Source organism: Leptodactylus fuscus, chromosome 7, assembly GCF_031893055.1.
Source record: "Leptodactylus fuscus isolate aLepFus1 chromosome 7, aLepFus1.hap2, whole genome shotgun sequence".
In the NCBI taxonomy this organism is placed as follows: Eukaryota; Metazoa; Chordata; class Amphibia; order Anura; family Leptodactylidae; genus Leptodactylus; species Leptodactylus fuscus.
Genome location: NC_134271.1, coordinates 21,200,064 through 21,219,251, shown reverse-complemented (window position 1 = coordinate 21,219,251; position 19,188 = coordinate 21,200,064). Strand labels below are relative to the sequence as shown.

The window sequence follows — 19,188 nt, the reverse complement described above, 5'->3', positions numbered from 1 at the left end:
ATACAATGGGAGGCACAAAATTTTCTACTCAATTTGAGGCAGAATCTGACTCAAAAACAGCACCAAATTACGCCATGTGAACATCTGACTAAAAAATATCAGAAATTATACCTATCAGAAAAAATACATTCCCGTAGAAGACCGCGCTCGCTATCACTGACATTTTTCAAACATAGTAATACATTTAGTCTAAGAATCTCTGAATTTTTATGGAAATACACTTAAAACTAAAGGGAGGGCCGTTTCTGGTGACAGGTTTATGATGAATTGGCCACGGTGATCTCATCCTCTTTGTGGTAATATTCTCTATATTCCGGTTGCAGGATGAATCATCGGAGTAACATAGGCAGAGCCCCATAGACTGAAGTCAGGGTGTAGGTAATTAAAATGTGCCAGGCAGATAAAGGGAAGGATTAATTAAGCTATAATCTGAGAGAAGCCAATGCCAATGTGTGACTAATTCACTGTGTTTAGGGGTCAGGTGAATTATAGCGGAGGCTACTTTGTCTCTCTGATATCAAGATGTGCAATAGACATAATCGCCAAGGGCAGGGGCGCTCGGAGATCGCTTGTGACAGATTTAATTTGTGACTAGTCCTGAACTACATTATCTTATAACTACCGCTAAGTGGTTTATTTGTAATGGACAAAGACTGTGGCAAATTAAAACGGTAGCTAAAAAAAGATCATAGACAATATGCGTGTATATTACTGCAGCACTTTGACGAATTTTGCATCAAATATTTCATTATTTTTATGACCTGCAGAGTCTTAAACTTAAACCACTGGTGGAACTTTTATCTCTGGGAGGATTTTCTCTGCCTAAGAACCTTTGTCGTATTCTTCTTTACAGGCGTAGTATAGCGGTATATCCAGGTGAGATGGCAGATAGCACATTGTGCTTCGGGAGTCTGAGACCTTATCCCTGCCATGGACTGAATCAGCTGTGACTGGGGGGGAATGTCCCAGACTATCAAAACAAAATGTGCATAGAATATTCCAAGAAGATGGTGGCTATTTTGGTAAAGTTGCAGCCCTCATTTCATTGTGTTGTATATCACTTAACACACTGTGACCACCCCACAACCTCTTCTCTGCGGATCAGGAGTAACTTGTATTCGCGTCTGTGACAGGCACTTTGTGCCCCATACAGCCTCTCCTGTGGGACTGCCGCCCTATCTAGAGAGACATATCTATTTTAAAGGGGTAGGATAAGATTTTTCATACTGGATAGGTCATCTATGTGATCTGTGGGATTTCGGCACCCAGATCCTGAACGGCTGAGCTGATGTGGTAGTCTCCAAGCGGTGGAAGTTACAGCATTGGATGCGGAGTATGTGCAGACCCTACTATTCAAGTATCCCAGTATCCCAGAATGTTTTTCATTCATATCCTCCTTTCTATTGGGGCGGAGCTAAATGGCAGGTTGCATATGAAACCCCACCCACCAAATGATGCAAGAAACCAGGAAGAAAGAAGATTTTACAGCAGTGAAGACTGGTGAGTATGCGACGTGGGAATACCCCTTTAAGACAACTGACTGGAGCAGCAGCCTTCCCCTCTCCCTTATCTACAGGTTATAGGGGTTATCCACTTTCTAATATTGATACCTATCCTTAAAATAGGCCATCAATATTATCTCTATATGGGTCTGACACCTGGGACCCCCGTAGATCAGCACTAATATTTACATACTGGGATCCGCACTCCTCATTCTCGGTACAGTTTTTAGTGGCCGCTTTCGGTACTGCAGCACTGTCCCATTGAAGTCTATAGAGCACTGCTGCAGTACCTAAACATTACCAAGAGCCACGTTGTCCCTGAGCATGTGGTCCCAGATGTTGGACCCTCACAGATCTAATATTGATGGCCTAACCTAAGAATGGATTGTCAATATTAGAAAGTGGATAACCCTTTAATCCCTGTGTCTTGTGTAGAATTTCTACAAGATTATGTCAGGATTGTGCAGAATCTGCTACACACTGACTGTATAGTTCTCTCTTATTTTTTATTATTCATATCTAGATTTAGCATTTCTTTATAGATATCCATGCCATATTATCAGATGTACCCTACAACGTGGCAGCGAACAACATATCGGATGAATCTTGGTACATGAAGCGAGGTATTAGAGGCAGCCATGACAATCCTTCCCGCTGTATACTCTCTTGTGATGCAGACTCCTCAGTAATTGGCATGTAGGCCATGTAGTGCGTGTCATGAGATGAACTACCGCAGTAATATGTATTATGATGAGATAATAAGGAGCGCAATCTTCACAAGGAGGACACATGAAAAGCAAAAGGGATCACTGGAGAATTTTAAGTGAATGCAGTCTTACCTACCTGGCAGCGAAGGAGTCCAGGAGTCATCTCAGCTTGGAGGAGTGATAAGAGGCACTTTCAATAAACATTGATTTTAATCTGAGCTGAGATTTATTACCATGGCCTGAAATGTTTGAAGAGACGACTTAATGAAGTGGAGATCAATGTTCTCAGCTCCTCAAATTGAATCAGCCTCGGCCACAGCCCACAGCTCCCGGCATTGCCTTGTACAGAGTCTGAAAACACTGTAATATATTGGTGAGACGTTATTGGACGCTCCTAGTTACTAAGGTGTTAATACCATAGCGGTAGAACCACAGAATAGCAATGACTTGACTTATAGCTCCCCGCAGAATCTCTGGCAGTCCTCTACATGCCATGCCATTTACAACCTACACCGGAAAATACAGTAGGAACAAAGTCTGCTTGCTTATCTTCCAGAAACAGTGCCACGTGTGTCCTGTGGCTGTGTCTGATACTGTGGTATAGGGCTTTTCAATTGAATTTTGCTAAGCTGCAATACCAAACACTGTCCATGGGCAAAGGTAGTGCTGTTTCTGGCAAAAAAGCAGTCAATTTTTTTTTTTTTCCAATCACTTGGAATCTCTTATAGCATACCTCCAGTTATGAACAACGTTTCATAGACAAATATTGCGTTTTAGGGGCTACACGGTGGCTCAGTGGTTAGCACTGCAGCCTTGCAGCGCTGGAGTCCTGGTGTTCAAATCCCGCCAAGGGCAAAAAAACCCGTCTGCAAGGAGTTTGTATGTTCTCCCGTGTTTGCATGGATTTCCATCCCATGTTCCAAAAAGACATACTGATAGGGAAAAAAAATTGTACATTGTGAGCTCTATGTAAGGCTCACAATCTACATTTAAAAAAAAATATATATATATTGCATTTTAATATAAGAGACTTTGATATATATCTTACTAGCAGGTGGACCCGGCTTCACACAGGTATATTTAATTCTTAGTTTGTGTAGTGGCCCTATAGGAATTGCCCAGTTTTGCACTTGTGTATTTTGTATGTCGTTTGTGTGTGTGTCTCTGCCCATGACTTCATCTGCGTGTTGTTGGCATCGATGACCCACCTATATTCAGCAAATTGCTGCCGTCGATGGTTTGCCTGTTCCAGTGTTTCGGCAGCTCATAAGCTGCTTGCCGCTGAACTTGTTCCTCGTGCCATGCCTGTGATTGTTTTGGCATCTTGGCAGCTTGCTGGGACGCCATATAATGAGCGTGTTGTTGGAGGGCCCGGGACATTAGGAGCCCGGCGACAGCTACCCCTGCTACCCCCACTCTTATCACAGACAAACTGTTGTAACTACGATAAGATTGGGGGAAAGCTTGTAGGACCTGTGGATGAAGGACCTTGTGTGACGTCAGCTGTCACATGACTAGGTAGGCGTGTCTTTTCAGCCCGTACAGTCCTGCAAGTGAAGAAGAGAAGGAGAGATGTCCTAGGTACTGAGGGGGAGGGATTAATGTGAGATGGAGAATGGAGAGTGTGTGTGTCTGTGTGTGAGTGTGTTAATATGTGTGGTGTGGAGGAGGGGAGAGGACAGTGTCCTGATATCTGTGTATGAGGAGGGGACAGTGTCCTGAGATCTGTGTATTAGGAAGAGGGGGAGGTCAGTGTCAGTAGATGGATCAGTACTCTACACATTGTTTGTATTCAGACTTTCCTGCAATTGCTGTTACTAATGACTGTCTAATAGTAGTCAGGGGGCGCTCTGTGTATTGTATTGTATTGTACTGAAGGGGAGGGGGTTGTGAGATACAGAATGGAGAATGTATTTCTGTGTGCGAGTGTGTATGTATGTGTGGTGTGGAGCAATTGAGGAGCAACCATAACCTAGGGGCAGAGATGGAGGGGAGGACATGAAAATGGGGGTAGATGGAGGGAGGTCATGAAACTGGGGGCAGATGGAGGGAGGGCATGAAATGTCATGTGACATCCATGCATTATTAAAGATAGCCAACACAACCAAAGACTGCAGTGGAGCCGGAGACAGGTAAGTAACTTTTTTTTTATGTCTGTATCTCCCCTCAGGCTCCCCGATTGTTATACTCTGGGGTCTGAAGACTCCCCAGAGTATAATAATTGTTCATGGGTGTTCATTATGGGGCATAATCCCGTGCGCAGGGGCCACAATGGGGTGTAATACTGTGTGCAGGGGCCACTGAGGGACATAATAGAGCGCGCAGGAATGCGGCGTGGGAGGGGGGGGGGGGTCGGTCGGTCAAGGTCTTCGATGTCGGTCAGGAAGGGAGGGGGGGCCCCATGTCAAAAGTTCGCCACGGGGCCCCACCATTCCTAGTTACGCCACTGAGTAGAACGTTATTGCCAAAAGGTTAATTGATATTTTGCCTCATTCTGTGCACTTGTAGCTTCTTATCTACAAACCTAGCAGTTATCAAAGAGCACGAAATAGTAGAGTGTAACAGCAGCAATTATTTGAGTGTCTTTTGTAGCAGTCTTGCCCTCCCCTCCCCCTTCCCTTTTTAATAGACTACTATGTAAAAAGTAACTTTGCCTGAAAAGTGGAGAAGAAAACATATTTCTTAAATAAGATATATTACAATGTTTCTTATATTAGCCGGTACTATTCACGTATGATAGTTGCTGTATAACTGGAGGTACATTACTGGCTATTCTACGGTATCCTCAGCCAAGAAAAGACTCTACCATTTTCTGAGCGACTCTCTTCAGCTTTTAGTGATATACATATATCCGGAATCCTCATATCCTGTACAATAAAGGAATTGAATGTTTAATGAACTGAGGACAAAATAACATTAGACGGTGTCTGTTTGGTGTCTATTATAAAGCAGTCATATAAAAAACGTTATGTAGCCTCCAGGGAAATCGTATCCCTGATGGTCCAGATCTGAGGGAGTAGGGGGTTCATGCCAGAATACCTGGTGGCCTATGGCAGTAAAAGTGTCAGCATCCTTGGTTATCTAGGGCGGTAAAAAAGGTAAATTATTGTGATTTGGGCCTGTGAAGTGGTCAAAAGTAATGTCTAATCTTAAGTGTCTTAGGGCACTGAAGGTGTTAGTGTCAATATTCTGTGTTGTCTAGGACAGAGAAAAGGTTATTTTAGTGTTGCTGGTGGGTCAGGGCAATAAATGGGTTACATTCAGGATCCCTATTAGTGTAGGGCACTGAAGAGGATAATGCAGGGGCATGGCCATAGAGGGAGCGGCTGTAGCAACCACTACTTATTCCACTACTTACTTGTCCCTCAATTATTCCAAGAAGAATAACAGAGGGACATTGCAGCCCGTAGTGAAAGAAAAACTGTTCCCAAATAAATATGTAATATGGACTAAAATAGTATTTTTTTAATACAGACATCACAAGAAAACGGACAGGTCCTATAATCCTAGTAAGTTTTAGAGACCGCACCTGAATTGACTACTGCGGTTATAGGTTACGCATCGATCTTTAGCAGATCCTCCATTTTTGTCCTTTTTGCAAATGTACTAAAGATAACTCGGTCTGATGCTTGCCTGATACTTTATAGCATGTTGTAATATCTTGCTTTTCTCTTACGAGGCCGGTGTGCAGGATACGGGGGGTTGAGCAGCGTCTTGTCATGCCATGTGACTTCCATACATCTCCTTCCTATATCCCGGACTCGCAGCCCCCTTGATCGTCCGGCCCTGCTCACCACAGCGATAAATCAGACCTTAAAGGTTCATTAGCTGCTGTAATAACTTGGGCTTCATAAGTCATGGAGGATATTAGTTCCTGTTCCATCCGCTGATTACATAATTACAGTAAAATACATTTTCGATGGCAGCAAAACTGCGGCAGCCAATTAGTGGAGTTCACGAGGTGGCGGGGTGGAATTATGAGGCCTCTTAATAAGAGCTGTCATCTCTCCTGGCCCCTGTTCTGTGGGTCCCTCTTTTCATGTCTCTGTAGTAAGCTGTACATTCGCTGTGTCCAATATAGGATGGCAGAGACCTCACCTAAACATTGGTCTTACGGGTCAGAAGCAGCATTCGGCTTTCTGAGCATGTGAACTCCTTATACAATACATTGTGGCTATATTACAAATATCCGAGTCTTATGCACCCCATACTAAATTTTGGATCTACACTCACTAGAATATTGCTCTTAGTAGTATTGCTAGGACCACACTATATATATATATACATATATATATATGTGTGTGTGTGTGTGTGTGTGCCCCGATAATGCTGCCTCTACCCCCACTGATTAAGAATACTCCTGACACTGTAGTTGGGCTACTCCGAGTACCTCTCACAGTAAAGTGCCCCCATACTGTAGTAAAACTCCCTCACAGTATCAATTCCTCCTTCCTTTGCAACAGTATCTTTCTTTGTGCCCCTGTCTTCCTTCTTGCCAAATACAGTAGTAATGTCCCTCTTTGTGCCCTACTACAATAGTGATGTCTCCCTTGCGGCCTCATGTAGTAGTAATGTCTACCCATTTACCACAACACAGTTCTTTCGATCCCCTATATGATAATGTTAGCAGTATGTGCACTCCCTTCTTTCACTATTCATATGGTATGTTCCCATGAATCCCAAAAAAATCCATGAAACTGCCCTTATCATGTCCCCCATGACGAGTGTCGGGGTGTTCTTCCTTATGTTTTCTGTCCCCCTACATCACAGGCCACGGTGTCCCCGCATGCTCCTCATACATATCTAGTAGGCCACAAGTCTACAGTAGTCTCTGACATACAGAACCAGAGTAAGTGGTGGGATGCGAGCCAGTGGTCATGGGTACATTTGAAAGTGTCGCTTGCCTGGGAATTTGGGGGGTCCCTTTACCCAGTTGCATCTCCTGTGACCATGATACTTGTGCACTTGCCTTCTGTCTGCTATACAATATGCATATGTTGCTATAATACCTTTGACATAAAAGATCCAATGGAGTTTGTATGGATGTGATATTATAGCCAGGGGTGTAACGATAGGGGGTGCAGTTACTACCGGGCCCTGGAGACTGAAGGGGGCCAATGTTACAGATTTAGCATCGTGTAGTTACGTCTCTTATTATATCCCCACAATATGGTGTGAAGCAATACTATGAGCCCCAAGGAACATATGGACAGGCATTTATCCACTTTCCGATACTTGGGTTGTGACTGATGACGTTTGTACTCCTTCGGTTACATGTCGTAGGTGCCGTTACTCCGATGTCTAGACTTGAAACAGATGCTAAATATTGGAAATTGGCTTAGATATCGGGCAGTCACATGTCTCTTATAATGAGACGACACTGGTTCCACTATATTAAGCCCATTTACATAACACACTGGATCTTACGTCTGGATTCTTTTGCTGCGAGCAGGATCAGGCTTTTCCACTCGGTGTCCAAAAAATGTTTCATTCTCCTTGTAAACATCCATCGTCCATGCCGCAGTGGGAGATTCCTGGACTCTTCTGCCATTACGAGTGCCAGTGCTGAAGCGAGCACTTAGGGGCTGACAGCAGGGGCGATCTGGGAGTTGTTACAAGAACTTCTGCTCATTATTTCAACTACATTATCCTGCGCTTGTCCTTATTACGACGCAGTGTGAGGGTTTCGCATAGCATTTAATAAATATACTTCTAAAGGCTTCTGCGCCTGCAGACTAATGTACTGCCAGCTTCCATAAGGTCATTAAGTCAGACAGTCTGATCCGGTGATATGTGCTGTCAGTCATTGCCCGGTGCCAGAACGTTCAGGATTTCATCTGGAGCGGCCTCTCAGTACGCTGCAGGCTTTTTATGTACTTCTGGTGGCCATCGTTATCGTATTACGCTTATGATATACTCTTACAATGTATATTCCTAGGACTGCTCTTATTGTTTGCACACGTTTAATACCAGCACTATGGAGGAGGTTGGAGTACATTGTATCCATCAATAGGATAATCTGAGCAAACTATGACACGGATGACCAGGTATGCAAACATCGCCTAATCCGCGCTCTCCTTCTCACACCAGAGCGTGAGGTCTGGACAGAGCTATATGGCAACACTTATAATCTCTTGGCACAGAGACGTATCATTTGCTGGCGGTTTTATAAAACGACAGAATAGAATTGAAATGGAATGAAACCCTTCCCCTCCGTTCCCGCTAGATCCCTGCAAAGCCAATTTTACTTCCATTTGCAGTTTTTATGCGCGTCTGATATTAGGAGGAAAAAAAAAAAATCTTTCTTCCACAAAAGAGGTTTGTTTTCATTGTGGCTGCAAAATCCTGATTCATTACAAGGCCCGGGCTCCTCTCACCGTCACCATTAATAACCTTTTATTGCGTTCAGTCTCATCACCGAATCAGAAGGCTGCCTGCAAAATCCTCCAAAACAATTTTTGTTTTGTTTTTTTTGGTCTCCAGACGTCACAAAAAGCTCAAAAATTGCAAAGTAATTTTAAATATGTCCACAATTGCCAAGCGGTGTCACGCGGCGGCTCCGTTCTCACATTTATAGCTTCGCAGTAACGTCAGTCTACTGTATATTGCCAGGAGTTATCAGATTGTTCTCCAGTTTACTGCCATCAAATCCTGGAGATGCATATTCCAGATTAGTCCTCCTTACCGCAGCTATATTTGTGTGTTAGCATCTGGCAATGTTCTGTGTGTTGTCTCATCCTATATGCCCTGAATATAACCGAGCAGAAGTCTACACTTATACTGTACGCTCAGGGTATTTGCCAATAAAACCTTCCAACATAGAGTATACACACTAGTTATATTGGCTTGGAAGTGCAGAAAAGACACATGGTGGGGTTTATAATGTGCACTAAAACACTCCGAAACATACAGTCCCTCCATATCTTTCATCTTGCCTGGACATGATCAGGTATGTACCTGGTGGCTATAATATAACCTCAGGTGTTTGGAGTCATGTGCAGGCTGACCCAATGGGTGGAATTGCCTGAAACGGACGGCATGAAAAAAAAAAAAATTAATACGAAAACTCCCCACCAGGGGATAATGTGGCACTGTACAGTGAGTACATGGCACAAAACCCGTCTGTCGATACTTGGGGATGTCCCATTTGGACCACCGATTAGCATGACTGTTCAATGTGGCCGCCATCATGCATGGTGAGCATGGTCATCCTATGCAGAACGTGCTTGACGCTTGTGTGTAACGTCTCTGGTGAGATGCTGCACACTTCCAAAGTGATGCGGTCTTTGAGGTCAGGCAGGGTTTCGACATTCCCCCGATAAACACGCTCCTTCAAGTGTCCCCACAACCAGAAATCACAAGGAGTGAAATCTGGAGAGTGCGGTGGCCACGCTGTAGGGAATGAGTGGCTCAAAATCCTGTCATCGGGAAAATGTCCACGAAGAGCGTTCTTCACAGGATTTGCGATGTGAGGAGGAGCTCCATCCTGCATGAAGGTGATTGTCTGCAGAGACTGCCGCTGTTGGAGTTGGGGAACGACCACTGTTTCCAGCATTATCCGGTACCTCGCTGCTGTGACGGAACAGGTGGCAACCCCAGTTGGGCCCAAATCTTCGAAAAAGAACGGTCCGATCATGAACGATGAGGTGAACCTACACCAAACGGTTACCTTGGGCGAATGCAACGGAACCCCCTCGAGCGCACGTGGGTTTTCGGTGCGACAGTTCTGTGTGTTGACCGTTCCATTCAGGTAAAAATGCGCTTCGTCGCTCCACAGGATATTCCATGGCCAATTGGTATCCACTTCCACTCTGGCCAGAAACATTAAAGGGGCTCTATCAGCAAAATCATACTGATAGAGCCCCACATATGCGCGAATAGCCTTTAAAAAGGCCATTCAGGCACCGTAAATGTTATATTAAACTACCCCCCAGTTTTAAAATAATAACCTAAAAAAGAATGTGCGCTACTTACGCATCGTGCATGCTGGGCGGGCATTCAGGGTGTGTCTTCTTCTTCATCCACACCTCCTCTTCCTCCGACGTCCTCTGGTCCCGTCCTCCTCCTAGCAAACTGACACTGATATAAAAAAATGGCCTGGGCACGTGCGCAGTAGCATTCGGCTTCTACTACGGCTACTGCGCAGGCACCCAGGCCATTTTTTTTGATCAGTGTCAGTTCGCGAGCGGGGTAGTTTAATATAACTTTTACGGTGCCTGAATAGCCTTTTTAAAGGCTATTCACGCATATGTGGGGCTCTATCAGCATGATTTTGCTCATAGAGCCCCTTTAATGCAAATGTGATGCGGGTGTCATTGTCACGAGGAAGCAGTTGGTGATGATTTTTAGGTTGTTGTTTTTTTTTTTTTCTTTCTTTCATGCCGTCCGTTTCCCCATGCCTTGATTAGCACACATACAAATTTTCAGGCAATTCCGTCCATTGGGTCAGTCTGCCTGCACATAACTCCAAACACCTGAGGTTATATTATGGCCACCCTGTATATCACCAAAAGACTAGCTCTTCAAGACAATATGATCTTGTCACCCAGTTATTGTTTTGTGAACTGCCTATAAAGAATTTTGTTACAATGTTGCAATATTGTCCTGAATTGGTTTTCTGAGAAGTTTAAACTTAGACCACGGATGAGGAGACCAAAAGTAATATGATCCATTTTGGTAGCTTTTCACTGCTTCATTGCATTAACCCAATTTGGCAAGTATGGTGAAGATCGTGCTGTATTAGGTATACGTATAGGTATATAACGTGTTTTAAGGTACACCAGCCTCCTCATGAGATATGGTACAGATATGGATCATACAGTTTTTCTTGTATTTCTGTCTTTCTCCAAGAGCTTATAACGCACCCTGTGATATACAGAAGTAGCCGCCGTGAAATGAATGCTTATTTTGTACTTACGCATATTGCAAGGTATGACTGCCATTCACTTTGCGTGTAAAGTGGCCGTGCTAAGCAAGGAGCGGAGTGCAGAAATGGCAAAAGCTCACTTGGCAGTATTACGTCTGTATGTTTTTTAGTGAACAGATGACATATGCGTCCAGTTGCATACGTCACGGCTCTATATCCTACACATTGGGAGATTTGACATTATTTGATTAGCTTACTTACTACATTGGACGCCTCAGTTATTACATTTTGCCATATTACAGTCCTAAAACCAGTCAGGCCTCCTAAATCCTTGACCGGGCGTCCGATTCATACACAGTTACACTACTTGCTAAAGGATTGGTGCCATCCATGTAAGAGTCTCTCACTTTGATGGGACGTTCTTAGACATACTGTACACATTCTAGGATCAATGTCATAACCTATGAACCCAACCATATGTGATCGTATTCTAAAGCGTGAGAGGAAACCCACAAAAATACAGGGAGAACATCAAACCTCTGATGTGCTCTTGGATAGGACCTCAGGACCCCGGCACCGCAGGACGGCAGTACTAACCACTAAGCCACAATACTTTCTGTTCTTTTGAGTTCCCTTTTCTTTTTGTTAGTTGTAACAGTCTGAGACTTGCTGCTTCTATGTGTTACATATTTTATATGGCTGTGTGAGTATCTACTTCTTTATTCTGTCTCTTAAAGGAATACTAAACTTTAAAAATAAGGAATTGTCCTTGCCGTTTGCTAGTCTACAGCATTTTGTGTATGATCAGGGAACTCCAAAAGAGGTGGATCCCCGGCCAAACAGAGAGGGGAGTGTCTAGTATTTGTTACTTTACCTACCTGTGCCCCAAAAAAAGAGAACGTGAACTTTAGGTGAAAGTAAGAAGGAACGGCTTCTGCTGCAGCCCCTTGTCTTAAGAGTCAGACACAAGACAAGGAGGGCTATAACTAAGACACTTGGTCACTTTGCTGCAACCCTACTAGGAATGTCCTTGTATTCACTTTCCCAATCTTAAGGGGATATTGTCACTCCTTGGGGAGAGACCACCATATAGGTGTATTGAGACTTATTAAGCCTTTAGCACTCCACTTCGCAAGGGACCATGGGAAAAATATGCAAATCTGTCTTCCATGATGTAATTAGGAAGTCAGCTGCTGCCTCAGTGTTGCAAACCAATAGAGGGCGCTCACTGGAATGTGCAAGCCTGTCTTCCCTGATGTAGTTAGGAAGGCAGAATTTCAGTGAAATAACCCAATAAAGGTTTGCTCCCTTTAGCATCATGCTCGACCTTCCAAGAGGCCTTTGTTCATAGTGACAGGGGGAGGTATTATAAAGCAAACCTATATAATATTTAGGGCCTATGGTCACCATGTTGCTTGCCATTAGTGGACGTCACCTGCATCTGTAAGACCAAGATAACTCGTGTCTTATATCGTTCTCTTATCTTGGGGGTTTGTGGCAGAGGCTTTTTAAGGTCAGGCGGTACTGGCATTTCTAGGACGGATGAAGCTTTAATGGAAAAGTGAGCGCAGACAATTATTTAGATTTATCTAGTATAGGAATGTATTTCTGGGTGAATTCCGCGGCCCGAGCAGATCTCAGATGCAACACAAAATTTGTATTGTGAGATATTGCATTCGAAAACTTGAGATTTACAATGACATTTGGGAATGTTCAATTACTTTTGCAAAGACAATTTGAGAGGCTGTTTCAAAGTGAAAAAGAAATCAAATATGTCCCGAGGGAAAGGTTAGATAAAAAAAAATATAAAAATCTACAGACAAAATCTGAGAAATGGCTCTTTCATTACATGTATAAGTCAGGTCCCCATTTATAGCATCTCACACATCTCAGCTTGCCAGTGTTATTTGTGTAGGACAGTATATCTCTGCAGCGCCATACACCATATTAGACCGCAGGAATGGACAAGTCATGGACATCTGCTACAATTCAGGGGACCTCCAACTCCCAGAATGCTCTTTCTGTAACTCTAGTGCCATGTCCAAGCTTCATTGAACTCTATTGCGCAAATCAGCGAATGGTGATCACAAGACCTGGTGTGGGTTCCATTTCTAGGACTGTAATTTATTAGACATTAAAGGGGTTGGCCCACAATAACAACCTATCCACACTGGTGGGTCCCTACCCATCGTGAGAGCAGGTGCGGCCCTGTGACCCCAAACAGTTGCCTATGTGCTACTCCATTCTATGGGAAAGTCGAGGACAGCTCAATGGTATCTCGGTTAGCCATTGAGCCATGATAAGTGGGAATTCCAGAGATTGGACCTCTTGCGACTAGACTCTTATCTGTAAATTGGTATTAATTTGTGACTGTGGGACAATCCCTTTAATGGCATATTCTGTGGATTTAGCAGTACATGTCCAGATTGTAGTATCTCTGTACTTGAACAAACCACTGTTCACATTCTCATCTCAAGTACGTTGTACAAAGGTTTCCTTCCTTACCTTACCTCTTGGATATAGAGGTGTCTTTGAAGCTCTTAGGCCTCAATGCAGAATCAGTAATGGGCTTCTACCTACCTTATACTGGTTTGATAAGCGGCATATTTTATGTGGCCATGGACCAGGGCCCATAGTGACTGCTTCCTCTGGATTCCCTATAGCTACGTCCCTGTTTGGATAGACATATTCAGATATGTATGTTACAAAGATGATCAGCTTTTCAAGTTAACATGATGTCATGTAATTATTATTCTTATTGTTTATTTATATAGCACCATTAATTCCATGGTGCTTTACATTTGGGGGTTACATACAGTATACAAAATATACAGGTAGATATAATATAGAAGGCCCTGCCCGCAAGAGCTTACAATCTATGTAATATGTTATGTGCGCTCGCCCAGTGGTTTTTATGGCAATCCATCACATGTTTTGGTAGCATGTCACCATATTATAGTGAATTGGTTTCCAAGAAATTGGGGTACTTAGCCAAGTTCAAGCTAAAGTAACGGTGGATACGTGTGCACCGTACATAAATCTATATTAGATCCATGATGTCAGAACCTACAGCAGTAATGAGCCTGAGCATTGAGGCCATTAGCATGTCTCTCCGAAGGGACCATAATGTGAATACACCCTAGAAGAAGCATCAATATGACAACACAACCCCGGTGACTGAACGCTTCTGCTATCCATATGAGCAGCGGCCACCTCATATTATTTAACTGTGAGGCCTAAATATCATACGTGTCTGATGTCTGATGTGATCTCCGTGCGCTGAGATAAGGGCTAATTGAATGCCATGCCTGCTGTTCAGCGAATCTAAGCAGGTACCGCGCTCATCTCAAGGAGCCCTTAAGCTTTCATCTATTAGAAAAGGAAACATTCATTAATCAAGCATAGCGGCGGCTAATTATTGGGTGGTATTTGAGGTAAAGTTTAATGCCGTCCTTTCACCGCTCGGCTAATTTCTCTTGAAATGTACAACCGCTAGCGAACGCCGAGCTTCAGAGGCTATTCTTTCTATTTTATGCAGAATATATGAGGTACAAAAAATCTCCTATCTTCCTCCGTGAAGCTGACTCTGCACTTACACCGACTCTTGTTTCCTCCGCAGGTACATCGAGATACTGAAGGAACATAAGCCGAAGATTCTCTGGGACCAGCACATTGCCGAACATTACCTGGAATATAAAAAGTGAGCACTGCATGAGGTTGTCCTGTCCTGTCTGTGATGGATGAGCCTTCCCCATCAGATCAAGACATACAGGGGAAGGGACAATGGATAAAGTCAAGATAGAAAATCTGTAGAGACAGCCATTGCCAACAAAATCAAGCTGAACGATCCGACACTCGACAATAATTTCTAGTTATTTTCTCTGCTTAGAGGCTGATTGTATTTCATGTCGGGAAAATTGACAGACAAAGTAGAACAAATGACTCTTATCCATCATCAGATTGTCCAGGCTTATTGTAAAAGAGAACTGGGGTCTGGGCCCCCTGGTAAGGTTTAACCAAACCCAGCAGAAGCGGATGTCTTTCCATAGACAGACGCCAATCTCTGAATTATTCAGTTTCTTAAGACGGTTTCTTTTTTGCAGGAATAAAGGAGGAAAACATGCGGTGTTCTATCCCACGCTGAAGGTGAGCTACGCAAAAGACCATCGTCCACCGGTTACCTGTAAGATGGCAGTAGTGTGACTATTACTGCCCTGTACGATATAAGGGGGTCTGTCAGTAGTTATATAGAGGAAGGGGACGGCAAAGTAATAGATTCTTAAGTCATGGAACCCATGTGACCAAGTTTTAACCCTCCAAACGCTGTGATCATAAATGTCCCAGGGTGTTCTCTTCAACTCTCTGCGCCGAATGCTATACCCTTAATATGATCTATCGTCACACACGGTGCAGACATAGATAGTTGTCTTAGTAGGTTGCACCCCCTAGTACACTTGTCGATTTCTTGGAACCCTAAATAGACTCAAGTCTATGAGGGATCGATGTCTGATCGAAACATCAAGGAAAAAATGTTTATTTTCCATGGCTGTTTTGCATCTGAATAGAGCCATAGAATGATGATGGTGCTATATAGGAGCTTTCTGTAACAACCAAAGTACTTTACTCCTATCAGTACGGGTCAGGGCTTCTCTATATAACACCATGGTCCTAGGACTGTTTTTGAAGAACACACCATGGACCCAAAAAATACATTAAGGTCAGGGGCACACGTGGCATGGTCACAGCGGGTCAACTGTCTGCGGCTAACCCGCTGTGATGTACGGTATTAGTATTTTTTCACACTTCTGCGCTGCTCATAGTACATTACAGAAATCCTCTATTGGATTTTGGTAAATATTTCATTGTAATGTATGTGTGAACTCCCCCTTATCCATCCCTATACTGTATGATCAAGCATTCAATGCATGTTACGTTCTATACTAGGTCTTGTAATGTTGTACCTGGAGGAGGAAGCCTCATGGCGCTGCGCTTCTTGGCATGGGGATAGCATGTTAATGGTTTTGCATTGTGTTTTACAGGAGAGACTCATTAGAACTGTATAATAGAGCTATGAATTGTATGAAGGGGGGGAAATGTATTGTAAGGCCTCGTCCACATGGCTGGTACCATCGGGCACTTTCAGATCTGGATGCAATTAGAAAAAAATTTTTCAAGATGTTTTCCCATTGATTCAGCTCTACCTCGGAGACAATGAGCGCCGCCATACAGATGTTTTGCAGAGATCTGCGTATATGTTTCAGTCTCCGCTGAGTTCTGTGAGATAAAAACACCCTGTAGGGAAAAGCTGCTGAATGTTTTTGTACTGGGGAGAGGAGAACATTAAAATCAGAGCAAAACGAGACAACTTGGAGGAATTTATTCAAGAAATGACTGAACGCCTCTAAGTAATTCTCGTCCATGTAGGTTCCCCTGAACTGGTGCAGATTTGTGGTATAACTCACAGCGGTTTTCTGTAAATCTGACGCATCGGGCATCCCTGGCCCTCCTAGATTCCCGCCTCGCTCTGTCCACTGTGTAATTAAGTGGTAAGCAGGGCGCAGAAGCGGAGACGTGCCAAGATGGTGCAGAATTGTAGAAAACAACAGTCCCAACATCACAGCTGGGACAGACAGGACATCTATTGCTTGAGTCCCCCATACAAAGCCTATCCGAAGTCCAAATAGAAAGTCGACACTCACCGCATCTTCTAGATTAACTCCTTTACTGGCACAAAATACATAAAAATGGTCTGTATAATGATGGGCACGACAACCCTTATAATGGCAGTTTCTCCCTCTAATTCTGTCTCCTTTTTCCATGTATCAGTCTATACAGGTACGACTGGACCTTGCGAGAGAGCTGGGAACGGGGATCTCGATCTGGGAGCTAGGACAAGGCTTGGACTATTTTTATGACCTTTTATGATTTTCTATGCATTGGATAATAGACTTCGTGATTCTACTAGGAGACGCAAATGACACAGAAACTGGAAGGTTCCTACCTGTGCTATACAATACTATGGGTCCTCCATTAGCACCACATTCCTTATTTCTTCACTTTCCTGTCAGCCGCCTGCACTTTCCACTGTTTAATGGTATTTCAAATACTGCAAAAAGGTCAGAACAATACAGGACTTCTTTTTTCCTAAATTGAAGTCTGAAAGCGGTCCAGCCCCATAGTGCTATATAAGAGACTGCTCTTCATATACAGACTAGGCGTCCTGCTGTCAATGCTGAACTTTAGGCTTTTATCTAAGATTCAATATGAGTAATAATCTCCAGCGCTATTCCGATTATAGACGGGACTGGTAAATGGATCCCCCGCACCCCCGACATCTGTCAGTCTACTATCCTATACAAGCTGTACTCGCTCTCACGTCTGCCTTATTCTTACCTTGGCCTCTCGCTTCTGACTATGAATGAACACACTATAGGGTAATAATAGTTATACGAAAATAAGCCATCAATATGGAGCAAACCAGCAACACCGTAAGCAGGCTCCTCACAGAGATAGAGAGTGTCTTGTCTTATGTTTAATTCACAAATGCTGCAAATTTTGGGGTAAAAGTTTTTAATAAAGACTTGGAGGGACAATACTGATCTGTACTGGGGGTGTCCTTGTAATCCGGAACGCAACCCGCACAATTAAAATCAGAAGGGAGTAAATGGTTTCTGGCGTATATGTGTCTTATTGTGTATAAGTGCTTCTATATATCTATGTGTCTTATCGTGTATGTGTTGTCTATGTATATTTGTGTTTTATCGTGTATGTGTTGTCTATGTATATATGTGTCTTATCGTGTATGTGCTGTCTAATATATATATATATATATATATATATATATATATATATATATATGTGTGTGTGTGTTATTGGGTATATTTGCTGTCTATATGTCTATGTGTGTCTTATTGTGTATATGTGCTGTCTATGTATATATGTGTCTTTTTATATGTGCTGTCTATGTATATATGTACTGTCTTATTGTGAATATGTCCTGTCAATGTATGTGCTGTTTATACCGTGTTTCCCCGAAAATAAAACAGCGTCTTATATTAAATTTTGGTCCTAAAGATATGCTATGTCTTATTTTCAGGGGATGTCTTATTTTATTTTTGTTCTGCTGCCACCACTGTGCTACGCTGAGATGTGCTTGCTGCACAAAGATTGTGTGAAGAAAAACATTGCAGCCAGCTGAGCACTGTGTGCGGTGCTCCGTGTGCAAAGGTATGCCGGCTGCTGCTGTGATACCGTACGTTGTATCCACTGTCCCGGCTGCTGTGGGATGAGCTGGGAGAGTGGACCCCCCGCCACATACAATGCTTAGTGTATGCACAGCGGGCATCTCCCATCTATAGCAGCAGGAACAGTGGATACGAAGTATCGCAGCGGCGTCAGCAGCCGGCATACCTGTGCACACGGAACATTGCGCACAGTGTTCAGCCGGCTGCAATGTTTTTCTTCATACAATCTTCGCACAGAAAGATTATTATTATTGTGGGATGTCTTACTTTCAGGGGGTGCCTTATATTAGGCAATTCAACAAAACCTCTGCTATGACTTATTTTCAGGGAAACAGGGTATGTATATGTGCTTTCTTGTGTCTATGAGTTGTCTTACTGTGTATATCTGTTGTCTATGTATATATGCTGTTGTTTTGTGAGCATGTGTTGTCTTATTGTGTATATTTGCCGTCCATGTATATGTGTTGTCTATGTATATGTCTCTTCTTGTGTGTATGTGCTGTCTTATACATATATATGTATATATTGCCTATGTATATGTGTTATCTTACTCTGAAGTCCTGATCACTAAGAGTTGCTCACTGAGCTCCTGATGACTGACAGACTCACGGTTAATAAGGGGTCGTATTATGGTGGATTGATGACACTGCTTCCATATACGTGTGGTTTCCTATACAGCTCTTGATCCCATTGGGCACTACCAGTAGATCCTGAAAATCCTTGCTGCGACATTACTAAAGAACGAGCCCAGGACCAGGTACTGTATGACGTCACCAAATTTTCCCATGGGAATTTATTAATATGGTGAAATATCTTGTGAACACGACGGTTCTTATACTTTCTGTTTGATGTTGCTTCTATGGAGCAGA

The 19,188-nt window shown here is 43.3% G+C and overlaps 1 protein-coding gene across 2 annotated transcripts in view; it reads left to right on the top strand.

The window, feature by feature from the left end:
• CHID1 (chitinase domain containing 1) overlaps positions 1-17,730 on the top strand; it is a 215,050-nt gene extending 197,320 nt beyond the window's left edge. For both annotated transcript variants that reach the window (XM_075281312.1, XM_075281313.1), the window contains exons 11-13: positions 14,695-14,775; positions 15,179-15,221; positions 16,902-17,730. In XM_075281312.1, the coding sequence (XP_075137413.1) occupies positions 14,695-14,775; positions 15,179-15,221; positions 16,902-17,000 (223 nt within the window). In that variant the 3' untranslated portion in view covers positions 17,001-17,730. The remainder of the gene's footprint in view (positions 1-14,694; positions 14,776-15,178; positions 15,222-16,901) is intronic.
• The last annotated feature ends 1,458 nt before the right edge of the window (positions 17,731-19,188 follow it).